The 13,784-nt window shown below is 44.9% G+C and overlaps 1 protein-coding gene across 1 annotated transcript in view; it reads left to right on the top strand.

Annotated features, from left to right (window-relative positions):
* LOC137432274 (uncharacterized) overlaps positions 1–13,569 on the top strand; it is a 127,341-nt gene extending 113,772 nt beyond the window's left edge. The window contains exons 3-4 of the mRNA XM_078782823.1: positions 11,345–11,497; positions 12,383–13,569. Coding sequence (XP_078638949.1) covers positions 11,345–11,497; positions 12,383–13,569 — 1,340 coding nt within the window. The remainder of the gene's footprint in view (positions 1–11,344; positions 11,498–12,382) is intronic.
* Positions 13,570–13,784: the final 215 nt, after the last annotated feature.

Genomic DNA, 13,784 nt, shown 5'->3' with positions numbered 1-13,784 from the left:
GGGTAACTTGTGCAGACGTGGTCATACCATAAAACCGCTCGGTAAATAACATCCAAGCCACGTCTGTAACAATATATATATATTGTTACAGACGCGGCTTTTAGATGTTATATTGACCGAGCGGTGGTGTATTTAACCGCGTCCGAACAGTTACTCCCCGATTAAAACCCGATTCCACCCGACGTTGACCAGATCGCCCCACAGACCTTCAATCGGGAAATCTCTAAAGCGACCGAAAGAGAATGAAAAAGAAGAAGAAGAAGAATACGGAGGAAGAACAGATTTATTATACACACACACAGCGATGGATGGAAGAAGCAGTAACACAGCGAATGGTTAACTTACACTATTCATTTTTACTTAGCCCCAAGACAAACGAGCAGGACAGGACGTTCACACTTACACAGGGGATAATTGCAGGCAGGTAGGCTTGAGATGGATCGCTTGAGAGGCAGGCAAGGTCGGGAGGCCGCCGTTCGCAATTCCTCGCGGTTTTTGGCGGGAAACCTCCGTCGTTTCTCCACTGCGGTAGACGTTACGCGCTGGTTCGGCACACCTGCTCCTCTTCTGGGGTGGAGCCGTCTCCCTCCTTTCAGCGCGTCTCTCCAAAGCTGGTCTCCTTGCCGAGTACCTCTCCTTTTTGGCTTGGAGCGTTTCGCATCTCACCGCCTCTCTTTGGTGCAGCCTCTTTGCTCCTCTCCCAGGGTCATCTCCAGCTCATCTCCAGTCATCTGGTAAAGCAGTCCCTTGCAGTCGCTTTTATCACCTCGAGCGAAATCAAGCCGCCGACTCCGAGGGCACGCCTACCGGGTCACTCACCGCAGTGTTGATTGGCTGTTAGGGCTGGTTCACTCCTTTCCTCTTATGACGAGGTGGAGACACGCCTTTCTTCCCCAACCTTACCTCGTGGCCAATGGTGGTTTGAAGAAAACCGGCCAAAATGCGGAAGGCAATTGGAAGGGAGGTTTTGGGGAAATTGGAAGGGCCTACGCTTATTTTGTTTGATACAATGCAAAGTCAATCTAGTGGGAAAACACATACTTAGCCTACATGGAATAAGGAAATACACTATTTAAAAGATATCTCGTGACCTGCGTGTACTTTTCATGCAATTTAACTAGGACGCTGACTGCGACCATTATTTACATTACAGGGTGGTACCGTACGTTTGTAACGTTCACATTGTAACGTTTCCACTTCGTTACACTTCCTCCAAAATTGTTACACTTCTCAAAAACCGTTACACTTCTCAAATTCGTTACACACTTCTCAAAATCGTTACAATATACAGTATATCAGTGACAAAAAAGATCTCAATTTAATCCATTTTAAATTCTGGCTGTAACAAAACAAAATGTGAAAAAGTCATGGGGTGTGAATACTTTCTGAAGGCACTTTATCAGTGGAATACAAAACGTAAACTGTTCACCCTGGCAGAGGTATGTGTTCTACCGAGTTCCCTTCTGGTTATGCAGTTACCGTATTAGAGTTGTAGATTTTACAAATTTATTTTGTGGAGTACTTGAGCAGGTCAATGTCTCACACACTTCTCGTTGATGACTTTGATCTTTCCTCCCTGTTTAAGGTTATCACTAATTCTCTCTCCCGTTCATTACGAGTACATTGCCTTCTCACCGTGATCAGTATATATTGAACAGTGTATGGGAAGAATTGCCAAACCCCCCTTTATGTATTCGTGCTTCTGTAAATAGTCATGTCTGTGTATGTACTTTGTGGATGAGCTTGTGCGGGTGTTTTTAGAATGAATATAGAATGGATGCCACAAGTCCCACAGATACAGGAAGAAATTCCCCAAATTCATTTTTCCATCTTGGGGCAAAATCACCTGATGGGATTGTGGTCCGTGAAGACGCAGACATGTTACAATGTTGTATCAGCACAATAAATACCAAATGTTTCATTTTTGGTGCCTTTTGTCTTCTTGTAGATTTGTTGGTTATCCTGGAAACTATAATACCTTTCATGGATACCGGATGGAGGAGGTATGGTTCAAAGTCCTGCATTCTCGGACCCGTTGTAGAACAAATTTCACATTTCATTTTCAGCCCCTACCAATGTACTAGTATGACTTATCCCCATTGTACAGTTGATGTTGTTCTATAGCCCTGGACATTTCTCTCTGGACAAGCCTGTGGCATGGAGACCGCCGATCTATCTCGCAGGAGCGACCCAGAGATCCTGCACATCCAGGATGGTGTACCTCGGGCTTCACAAAGTTAGAAGTTAGTTACAAAAGTTACAAAAGTTAACAAAGTTAGTTACCTCGCTCTCCAACCCCTCGCTCCTCTCCAACCCGCCTCACCGCTGTTGCAGCAGCATCCTGTGCGGTTCTCCCGTCTCGTGCGGTCTCTGTGCGGTTCTCGCTACATCCTGTTCAAGTCTGCGTTCTTCATCGACCGTCGCATTCATTTTGTAAATGTAAGTTTCCACGCTACGCATGAATTGTCACGATCCTCAAGAAGAAGTGTCTCGTAATCATCAAATGACAAGTAAATTACATTGTGAAAATTAAAGATTTCAAATAAACCTATTTAAAGTGAATGCGCACATAACTAATAAAAAAAAACGAAGAAATATCTCTCGGTAATTTCCTGAAACATAATTTACTTCCGGATAATAATGTTGAATGGAATAAGAAAGAACGGAGATATATGTCGTTTTTGTGCAGACTGTCATAAAACGTAAAAGTAATAAATGTTAACGGAAAAGAAAAAGCGAATTTTTAATATATGTCGACATTTTCCCCGACTGTTATTTTAGGCGGTGTATTTTCGTGTAGCATCATGGCGCGATTTTTATAAATATATCTCGGCAATTTCCCGTGTATGCGTGAATATTCTCAATTATTTCTGACGTGAGGGTCACGATAAGGGTGACGTGAGGGTGACTCAATGAATGGGCTTTATTTAACAGGCCTTTGTGAAATCATTTCGTTCGAAAACGGAAACTTTCATGGGACTCTCTTATGCATGGCATATATATATTTTATATGTATACGCATGACCATCGAAGTCCCCGTTAATCCCGTTATGGCGGGAGCTTTGTGCATTCCTTGTACTCACCTGTGCTTTGTTTGTCGACAATACCTATACAGTGCAGATTCTAAGGTCTCGTCCAGACTATCAATCATAACTGGCACGTGCTTTGGTATCCAGAGGATGTTTATTGCAAACCATGTTTGATTGGCTATGATTACACCAGGTGTGCGATAAATGAGAATCACGATGTCCAACGAAATATGTTCGATTCCGTTTGGTGGCAATTGGAAAGGTCCATCTAGAAGTCTGACACGTCCATCTCGAAGTCTGCCACGTCCATCTCGAAGTCTGCCACGTCCATCTCGAAGTTCGACACGTCCATCTCGAAGTCGGACACGTCCATCTCGAAGTTCGACACGTCGATCTGGAGGTCCGACACGTCCATCTTGAAGTCCGAAACGTCCATGTTGAAGTCCATCTGGAAGTCGGACACGTCGATCTGGATGTCCGACACGTCCATCTTGTAGTCCGACACGTCCATCTGGATGTCTGACACGTCCATCTTGTAGTCCGACACGTCCATCTGGATGTCCGACACGTCCAACTTGTAGTCCGACACGTCCATCTGGATGTCCGACACGTCCATCTGGATGTCCGACACGTCCATCTGGATGTCCGACACGTCCAACTTGTAGTCCGACACGTCCATCTTGTAGTCCGACACGTCCATCTGGATGTCCGACACGTCCATCTTATAGTCCAGAACGTGTTTCGCGTTGTCCCAAACGTACATTGGGAATTCCGAAACGTGTATTTCGAGAGGTTTCACACCAAGCGAAAGTAATACCGTTTTTCGACGAGAACCGCTTTCGCTCCTATGGAAACGGTTGGGCGTAACTGAGCAAAAAATTTCCCCAACGGTCAAGCAGTCTCGGTGAAAAACCGTCGTTCAAAAAACAACAACCTGGAAATATTTAAATGCACACCTGCAAATACAAGGGGGCCAATGTTGGACTCGAAATAAGGAATGGTAAGTTACTTTCTAAACACCTTGGGAACGAGTGGATATTCACGTCATCGTTTTACACAACCACTTACGGCGATGTTTACCGTGACGTCACGTACCCGATCACGTGACCGCGCTCTTTGTTTTGGTTGGGAAAACACCAGCCATGCTTGCCGTCTCTAAGAAGAAGAAGAAGAAAAATAGGGGGCCGAATAAGAAGAACACGAAAGAAGAAGAAGAAGTGTCAGGCAACACGGAGGTTCTATTTATAACACCGTGTCAGCAAAGAGAGTGCAGTGAAAAAGAAGATTCTGCAATGTCGGTGAATTAAAAAGAATATTGACCATTTTAAAATGTGATTAAAAGTAAACTTTTAAAATTCGAAACAAATACTTTTACCAACAAATACTTACGGTTAGACGTGCAAGTTAAATAAATGAGCGAAAGAAGGAAAAACAGTAAGCGGAAGGTTGTAAATTCGTAACAATAAAAAAGTTTTATTCAAAAGCGATTACCAATTTTATTCATTTTTTTGTTCTTGTCAAAGGAGCCAGAAAAGTGTGAAAATATGTACTATTAAAAAGAAAACATATTGTGGCGTTCAGGCAGAGAAGGGTTGAAGAATGAGTGAAAAGCGGAAATCGCTGTTTCTTTGAGGAGATTGAGGGCTGAGGCGACGAACTCCACAAATTAGTGGGAAAGGACAAGGTACGGTACGTCAGAACGAGACGCGGGAACGGGACAAAAAAACGATTGAGATCAGCAAAAGATGTGGAACGATTTTATAACGATTATAAAACATCACCAGTTGTTTTAATGTAAAATGTTAATTTTTAAATGGAGTCTCCACACCTATTTTTACATTGAAGGGATATTATTGATGTTTTACGTCATAGAGTTCAACTTGAGTAGATAATTTATTTAAATAATACGATTCTTTGAGGTTGGGATATAATTTATTTGTTTGAAGGTTCAGAGTTAAATTTGTAATATGTTTCTGAACATCGATATTCCCGTGAGCAGCACTTCTTAAATCCAGTAATCCTAAATCAGAAATGTGAACGTCGGGCTCCTAGTCCTAGTTTTTGGGTAGGCCCGAGTTGTGACCCTGGTCTGCCCACAAGGCATTTGATGTGAAAACATATTATGTTTTTGGGGACTTTCGAAGAGGAAGAATGATTTATTAGAACTCGTGGTCCATCTGGGCCAACACTTCGAGCTACGTCGACGAACGCACCTGATCGTAGATCTACTGTAGTCTATATACCTCACAAGGGATAATAGCAGGACCCTTGCTACAGCTTCCATGGAGTTCTTACAAGGCGTTTTTTGTGGCGTTTTCCATAGCCGCTTCTCATTACAAAAGTAACAAGAAAGAGAAACGTGCTTTCAGTGGTTGTTAAGGCTTTTGGGTTAAAACAAATATGGCGACCGAACCACGTGATATATGACGTCATCATTTTTTTTCCTCCAATTTATCCATAGTTGACGCTCAAGAAATTTCATCTTGATTGGATGAAGTTTTGTACTTGTCGAATTATGACATCATTAAGGAGGAACCTATGACATCATCATTAACATATGTGATTCCCATGGAGAGTTCTTTACAATGAGGCATGTCTCAATTTTTACTCCCGCCAGGGAGTGATGGATTCGATCGTGTCCGTCCGTGTGTGTGTTCGTGTGTTTGTGAACAAGATATCTGGAAAAGTTCTGAACGGATTTGGATGAAAGTTGGTGGGATGATCGCCCTTGGGATAAGGAAGAATTGATTCGTTTTTGGTGAAGCTCAGGATATTATTCCGGATCCAGGAATTTTTTGAAGGATTTTTTACCATTGGAAGATAGGGCTCCAACTTGACCCACGGTGGGAGTATGCGCTCTACTGAGTGGCGTTCTAGTTTTTCTATGCAGCGCTTTCGGAGATAGAGGTGCAACGTTTTTCAATTTTTCCAAGATTGTGCCCGTACCACGTGACTTATGGTGTCATAATTATCATTTAAAAAATGTACAATAGGAAGTGCACCTATGGTGAAATGTCCTGTCAATCGGACCAACGGTTGCAGAGAAAATCATATTTCTTTTGTGCGGCAAACAAACTCATATATGAAGCTGCAAATATTCACCATATGTTATGAGCCCGGTTCGTCTATCACAAATGCAGATGCCATGAGTCGGTTACCCCTTCCAGAATCCGTTGGTGATTCGCCTACACCAGGATCCATTATCGCACTGATGGATCATCTGGAAGATTGTGCTGTCGATTCCGGCCAGATCCGCACTCGTACTCGACGAGACGCCGTTCTGTCCAGAACTGTCCAGGCTGTACAGCTTGGATGGCATTTGCTACCTGAAGGTGACCCAGATTTTGCGTGCTTTAAAAGCCGCGGATTCATTGTGACGTGCTTTAAAAGCCGCGGATTCATTGTGACGTGCTTTAAAAGCCGCGGATTCATTGTGACGTGCTTTAAAAGCCGCGGATTCATTGTGACGTGCTTTAAAAGCCGCGGATTCATTGTGACGTGCTTTAAAAGCCGTGGATTCATTGTGACGTGCTTTAAAAGCCGCGGATTCATTGTGACGTGCTTTAAAAGCCGTGGATTCATTGTGACGTGCTTTAAAAGCCGCGGATTCATTGTGACGTGCTTTAAAAGCCGCGGATTCATTGTGACGTGCTTTAAAAGCCGCGGATTCATTGTGACGTGCTTTAAAAGCCGTGGATTCATTGTGACGTGCTTTAAAAGCCGCGGATTCATTGTGACGTGCTTTAAAAGCTGCGGATTCATTGTGACGTGCTTTAAAAGCCACGGATTCATTGTGACGTGTTTTAAAAGCCGCGGATTCATTGTGACGTGCTTTAAAAGCCGCAAAAGCTGGTATAGAGAGGAAGACAAATGATGAATTGCGAAAGATGATGGGAATATTGCCTGTGATTGATGCTGTGAAGAGGAACAGGTTGAGATGGTTTGGTCATGTATTGAGGAAGGATGAAAGTGACTGGTTGAGAAGAGTGATGGAAGTTAATGTAGAAGGAAGTAGAGGACGGGGAAGACCGAGAAAGACTTGGCTAAAGATGGTGGAAGAAGAAATGCGGGCAAGGGGGTTAACAAGGAGAGATGCAGAAAATAGGGCAAAATGGAGAAGATTGTCATGGGGACCGCAAGGCTAACCCCCGCTCTAGCAGGGAACATGGCCTTAAAATGCATGTTGTTGTTGTTGTTGTTTCCTGGGAAAACCACATTTCAAATCTGGCCTCCAAAGCCAGTCGCCGACTGGGCATCCTCCGTCGTGCGAAGTCCTTCCTTGGCACACCTGAGCTCCTCACCACATACAAGGCTTTCATCCGCAGCTCTATGGAATACTGCTCTCCCCTCTGGTCTGGTGCTCCTGCCTCACACCTAGCTCGTCTTCACGCTGTTGAAACCGAAGCGTTCAGAATCATTGGAATCTCCCGCGATGAAGCTAACTCCAAGGGCCTTTCACTCACTCACCGCAGGCAGGTTGGTGGTCTTTCCGTCTTCTACCGACTCCTCTCTGGCCTTGCCCCCCCAGCTCTCTCTGGGCTCTGTCCCCCAAATATTCCTACAGGTCGCACAAGATCTGCATGCAACCCTCTTATGGTTAAACTGCCAAAATCAAGACTTTCTGCCCACCTTCACTCCTTCATCCCTCTTTTCTCCCGCCTCTGGAACAAACGCCCTCACTCTCTTCAATCCCACTCCACCCTCCAGGTCTTTAAAACAGCTGTTCACCACCATCTCTTATCCTCCCCCATCCAAAACCTTGATCTTTTCTACCCCCGCTAATTTCGGTCCCCTTGTGTTTTATACCTCTCCCCCTTCCCACGCCGCCTCCCCCCAAGCCCTCTCCCTCCCACACTTCTCCCTTCTCTCAAATGTTGTGGTTGTGTGCTTCCCCTTCTCTCCCCATCTTGTCTTCCGCTCCCTCTTTTTGTATATTTTGTTTGTCTGGTTGATTTGTTTGTGAAATAAATGTTAGCTCTTCCACGAGCCTCGATTCAGTATACAAAAAAAAAAAAAAAAAAAAAAAAAATTGGGATTTGTGGATCTGGAGAAGGCCTACGACACTGTTCCGAGAGAGATGGTGATGGCGACACTGAGATGGATGGGAGTGCCAGATGCAGAAGTTAGGTTGGTGGACGAGATGGGCAAGGGAACAAAAGGAAGAGTTTTGGTTGGTCTTGAGATGTCGGAGAAGTTCAATGTGAACATCGGTTTGAGGCAGAGAAGCGATTGCAACCCACTCCTGTTTATCATGGTGATGGAGCTGGTAAGTAGGAAGGTAGACATGAAAGATATTCTGGGGAGGTTATTGTATGCTGACGATCTGGTTGTTGGGGTGGAGAGTTGGTGGGAGATGCAGGAAGTACTGGGGGAGTGGAAGGAGGCATTTAAGAAACATGGGCTGAAAATGAGCATGGAGAAGGTGGAGGTGATGTGGGTTGGGCAGCAGAAAAAATAAATGAATGTCAGGTTGGAAGGGAAAGGAGGAGATCAAACGAGGAAATAGGTTTGTGTATCTGGGTGGAACAGTGACCGGCAATGGTAAGTCAGAGGTAGATGTATGGAGGGGGTTGTCAGGTGGGTGTGAATGCCTCAAAGAGAATGTAGAGTGTAATGGCAGACAAAGATTTCAAGGAGGTTGTAAGGAAAGTTTCTGTTGTCTTGTTTAACGCCAGCCTACCTCTACGGTCTGTAGATGGTGGCAGTGACAGAAAGACAACGGAGGCTCCAGGTTTGCAAGAACAACTAGGTCAGGAGGATTGTGGGAATGAAGAGGGTGGATAGAAGGAGAATGGATGAACTGAGGGATGAGATTGGTGTGCAAATGAGCTTGATGGGGAGATTGGTAAAATTCTGGCTGAGATGGGCTGGCATTTGTTGTGGATGGGGGAAGAGAGAATGACAAAGAGAGCGGATAGGCTGAGGGAACAAGATAGAAGGAAAAGAGGTTCTCAGTAGCATTTTTAAGTATTTCATTATTTCTTCAGTAAGTGCAAGTTTCTTCCTGAGTCCGACCATCGATTTATGGCCCGTATTCGTCATGTGGGGATTTGACTGTTCTGACAGTGAAGAAGACCACCTTGATGTGAAACCTGAGCCTCCCAGCCCTGGGCTGGCTGTGAGGCATGTGGATACGAACAAGTCCCCATTCATGTTTGCATTTTTCAACAAGCATCCCCTTCGTCTTACATTGGACAGTTGTTCAGAAACTAACATGATACGCTTGTTATTGGACAGGAGTGTGGACACGAAGATTGTGCAAAGTACTCAACAGGTGTTTCAGGCTGACGGTGCCATGCCTTTAAACATCGTGAGCGAAACTCGACTGTTGTTATTGAGGAACAATTTTACTCAACTTTGAACGTGCTTGTGGTCCCCGAATTGGATGTGGATGTACCAGCTGGAACTCCATTATTGATTGCCAATTATATAGGCCTTTGTCCAACTATGCAACTCGTTATAATATTTGACTGTGAACCAATTACCTATGAACACTCATGCCATTCGACGTACATAAGGGGCTGTAGTGCTCCTGCTGGTGGCCCCACAATTTGTCCTGGAGTTTAGATTGAAATGGTAATTCCTGAGGGCATCGACCACGAGTCTTATGTTGGCATTCAGCTCTATCTCAACTCCCCTTGCACCTGTTTGCTGCTGCCTAAGCGATTTTGGCCTGAGCCTAACCATGTTCACTCTGTGGCTGATCGGTTCAGAATTTCCAACACCACTGACCTACCCATAAAGCTCTGTAAACACACCCATGTGTGAATTGTGCACTCCGTTGCCAGCGTTTCTGATCGGATACTGCCTTCACCCACGATCCATACAATTGAGCCTCCTCTCTTTACAGATGATGGTCAGCTAATAAACAATGATCCAGACGTCACTGTCCATGATGTTCTGACTGAGTGACCCTTACCCTTTACTAAACAGATCCGCATGGATCACGACGCAGATGGAACGCAGTGATGTTCGCCGAGTTAATGTTCATTAACGACAGAGTACTCACCTATCAAAAAAGCCACCGTCAGCAATGTAAAAAGGTATCTGACTGTCGCAACAGTTGCGCAATGGACTCTTGTCTGTACGGCGTGATGAGCCACTTGCCCTCACTCGTGAATGTATCATGATATCATGGTCAGTAGTTGCTGGTCTGTTATCTGTGCTTCACATTCGCTTTGGACACCCGAGCAGCAAACACGAGCTGAAGCAAATGTTCCATCGATATTTCTTCGCTCTGGACCTTGACGGTTCCATTGAAAGTGTTACTGAGTCATGTCATACCTGCACATCCCTGAGGCACTTTCCCAACCTGGTCATTGAGCAGACAATTTCGACCTACGCCCAGGATACAGGAGCAGTTTCCTTTGCTGCTGACATTCTTAAATAGAAGAACCACCTTTAAGAGGCCATGTGCCGACATTCTTAAATACTACCGCCAATTGATCTTTGTTCTTCGGGAGACTGCCACTTCCTTCACCACCACCTGTTTTATCAACAACGAATGCAAAGCGACACAACTCGATGTCCTGACTCGTTTATGCATAGATTTATGTCCTGTTCATTGTCCCCTTATAACTGTACACACTGATCCCGCTCTTGGATTGAAAGTCATGGCCAATAGTCCCACGCTCGGCGGTTTGGGTATCTCCATAGACATTGGATGAATCAAGAACACCAATGAGGATCCCGTGGCCGAACGAGCTACTTGAGGAGCTGAGGGACAAGTTACAACTTGAAACCCCTGAAGGTTGTGCTGTTACATCTCATACCCTCACCTTTGGGACATACAGCCAGAACTCCTGCATACGCAATCGTGGCCTGTCTGCCCGTGAGATGTTATACCGATGTGATAAGTTCACCAACTTGCCCCCACCTCTGAGATGATCAGATTTCCTGAATTCCATGTCCTTACGTCCTTATTGTACAAAATGTTGAGCATTGTAATGTTTCACTTTTTTGCTAATTTGAATGATTTGATTTCATATCTAGTTGTACATTTCTAAAAACTAGCTAATGTTTCATTATCAACTGCATGTGATCTCGATTTGGGGGTTGTTCTTAGGGAGTAAAAAGGGAGTGAGGAAGTTTTTGTCACTCTGTTCGTTTATTTGGCGGTTACAGGTGTGCATAGGTTCACATAGGTACACATGAGGGTATGACTGTGCGAAGCAGTACTACGATTCTGGGTTATTTATTCAAAAAGACGTTTTATTTTGCCCTTGCCTACTAACTCGTGAATCGTTGTTCCACAGGCTCTTGGCCAGGAATTTTTGCCTGAAGTTGATTGACAAAATTTTCCCTTTTTGACCTAGAGCGGCTCATGAAACTGGAGATGGAAGGACTCGTTTACTTCCTGCAACATGAGCTCGCACAGAACTTTCAGGTCGATGACGACATGGTCGTGGAACAGCTTCAGGCTTCCATGTCTGAACTGCGCAAGTTGAAGCTTGCTCTGCCTTCTCCAGGTAAGGGAGCACACTTTGTTTAACCCCATTATCTTTAACACTGGATCTTCCCTGCTTTTATCAATCACTGGTGGGCTCGACACAATCTGGTGTTTTTACCGCTTATTGTAGTCTAACCCTTCGGACATCAGCCCCTAGTTGCTCAAAGCTCGGATAAGCACTATCCTGTGGATAAGTTACTTATCCCGGGATAAAATTTATCCAATGGATAATGTCCGTTGTTCAAAGCCTGGATAACCTTTTCCGCTGGATAAGGTGTTGATTTTCCAGATAACTTTATCCGAGTCTCCTCTGGCCTGGATAAACGCCTTGCCCATGATTACTAAGGCGTACCTAGGTTTGTCAAATTCATAAGGCGTGGAAGGCGTCGTGGCAATCACCAACCACGCTTCTTCTTCTCATCATACGTTACGGTGTTGGAAAATTTACTCCTGATGACCCTGATATACTCTTGTCACCTGACACAACATATCCCTTGCATTTGGTGTAAAGTTTGCCTTCCTCTTTCTCTTTTGACACTCTTCTGCCACCATTATTGTTTTGCCAGCAGACAACAGTGCAATGCATTGTGGGATACCATGTACCTGCCAAACGTTTATCCACACCTTATCCAGCAGTTAGCTATCCTACCCTTATCCACCCTTTGAACAACTGTAGTTTATCCGTCGGTTAGTTAACCCTCGGATACGAATTTTAACCAGAGGAATAGCTCTTATCCTGTGGTTAAATTATCCGAGTTTTGATGAATTGGGGCCTGGGAGTTTTTATTGTCCAACTATCTTTGTGTCCATTTTGTAAGTTTGGGTATCTATCAAAATGATTTCCACCCTTCTGTTTGACCATGCCCTCCACGACTAATTTTTCTTTTCTTTTGTACTTTTCTAGGAAAGCCTGAAGAATTTCCACAGAGGCCTTCGGGCCAACTTCCTCAGGAGACGAGCCCACCAGTCGAGCTTAATGGTACAGTGAATGGGCAACAAAAGAGTAGCAAAGCTGTTACACCAACAGCCAAGGCTGAGGGTCGAGTCTTGGCAATCAGCACTACTGCAGCAGCGACATCTCTTCGTTCTGTGGAGTCATCAGCAGTGACTCGAGGCAAGAGAAAGAAAAAAATTGTGGGACATCGTTCTCCTTCAAGCCCGGAAAATGGTTTGACAAACCTGCTGGCGAATGAGAATGTGTCGCCATCGTCTCACTTTGTCCCACAGTGGAGGAAACCTGCAGAGAGCGTAGACAGGTCAACTACTGCCACAGATGGTGCTTCTACTTCAAAAATGATTCCAGTCACAGACACTTTCCTGCAGAACTGGAGTACAGTTATAAGTGTGGACAATGTAGTGCGAGGGGATGATCATATTTCCGAGCGACGCACGTCGAGGCATTCGCTTTATGAAAATGTGATTGAGAGTTCTGATGGAGGCTTGAATGGTGAAAGTGAAACTTTGGTTATAGACAGTAGGCCTGTGCTTAGCTTTTCGAAAAGGCAGAGCATAGTTGGAAACGATTCTCACAACAGCATGGAGCAATTGGGGAGGAATGCACCCTCCAAAGGTGTGGAACACGAAACTTGTTTGGTGCAAGGTTCAGTCAAGGGTTCTCCTTCACTTTGCAGCAGCCGCTCTGCTCACGGTACACCACTGCATGCTCCTGCCTTATCCTGTGAAGTAAGCAGCATGCCTGTCATTCCGATAGCAGCAGCGACGTCACCAAATAAGGGCACAAAAACAGTCAGACATAACGGAGTAATGGATTCGATAAATACGGGAACAGAAACCTTTCCCGTGATAAACCCAAAGCTTAACCAGAATTCTCAGCAATTTGCGAGTAAAGCTGAAGCAGGATTGCCTGGCGCTATCCCTTCGTACAGCAGGAGCATTGATTCGGCCCTCAAGCAGCCGTGGCCAATTATGGAAACCTCCCAGGGCTCAGGCACTGCTCAGCTTCAGGCCTCTGCCCCATGCCTGGTATTTGAAGACGGGCAGTTCTTGAGAACGGCTGAAGAAACCGTTTTGATCCCAGCAATGCCACGTGTCCGCGTGGTGACTGCTCTGGGAAACAGTGCGGTGGTATAGCAGTGGTTGTACCAAAATAGAATGGTTTGACCTTCCATCGAGGTTCACATGTGCTCGTCACATCGAGTAGATCATTTGCTTCGTCAATGACCAACGTGATCGACGTTTGCCATGACCAGTTGGAGTCGTGTCAACAAACTCTTATTACCTTTGCAGGTTCTGACTCATCTTAAAAGTGTGTGATGAGATTCAAGTGTCTTTTGAATGTTCTTGAA

This window comes from Myxine glutinosa, chromosome 8 (genome assembly GCF_964187855.1).
Source record: "Myxine glutinosa chromosome 8, kmMyxGlut1.1, whole genome shotgun sequence".
NCBI lineage: Eukaryota > Metazoa > Chordata > Myxini > Myxiniformes > Myxinidae > Myxine > Myxine glutinosa.
Note: the sequence above shows the minus strand (reverse complement) of the source record. Positions and strands in the feature narration are given on the sequence as shown.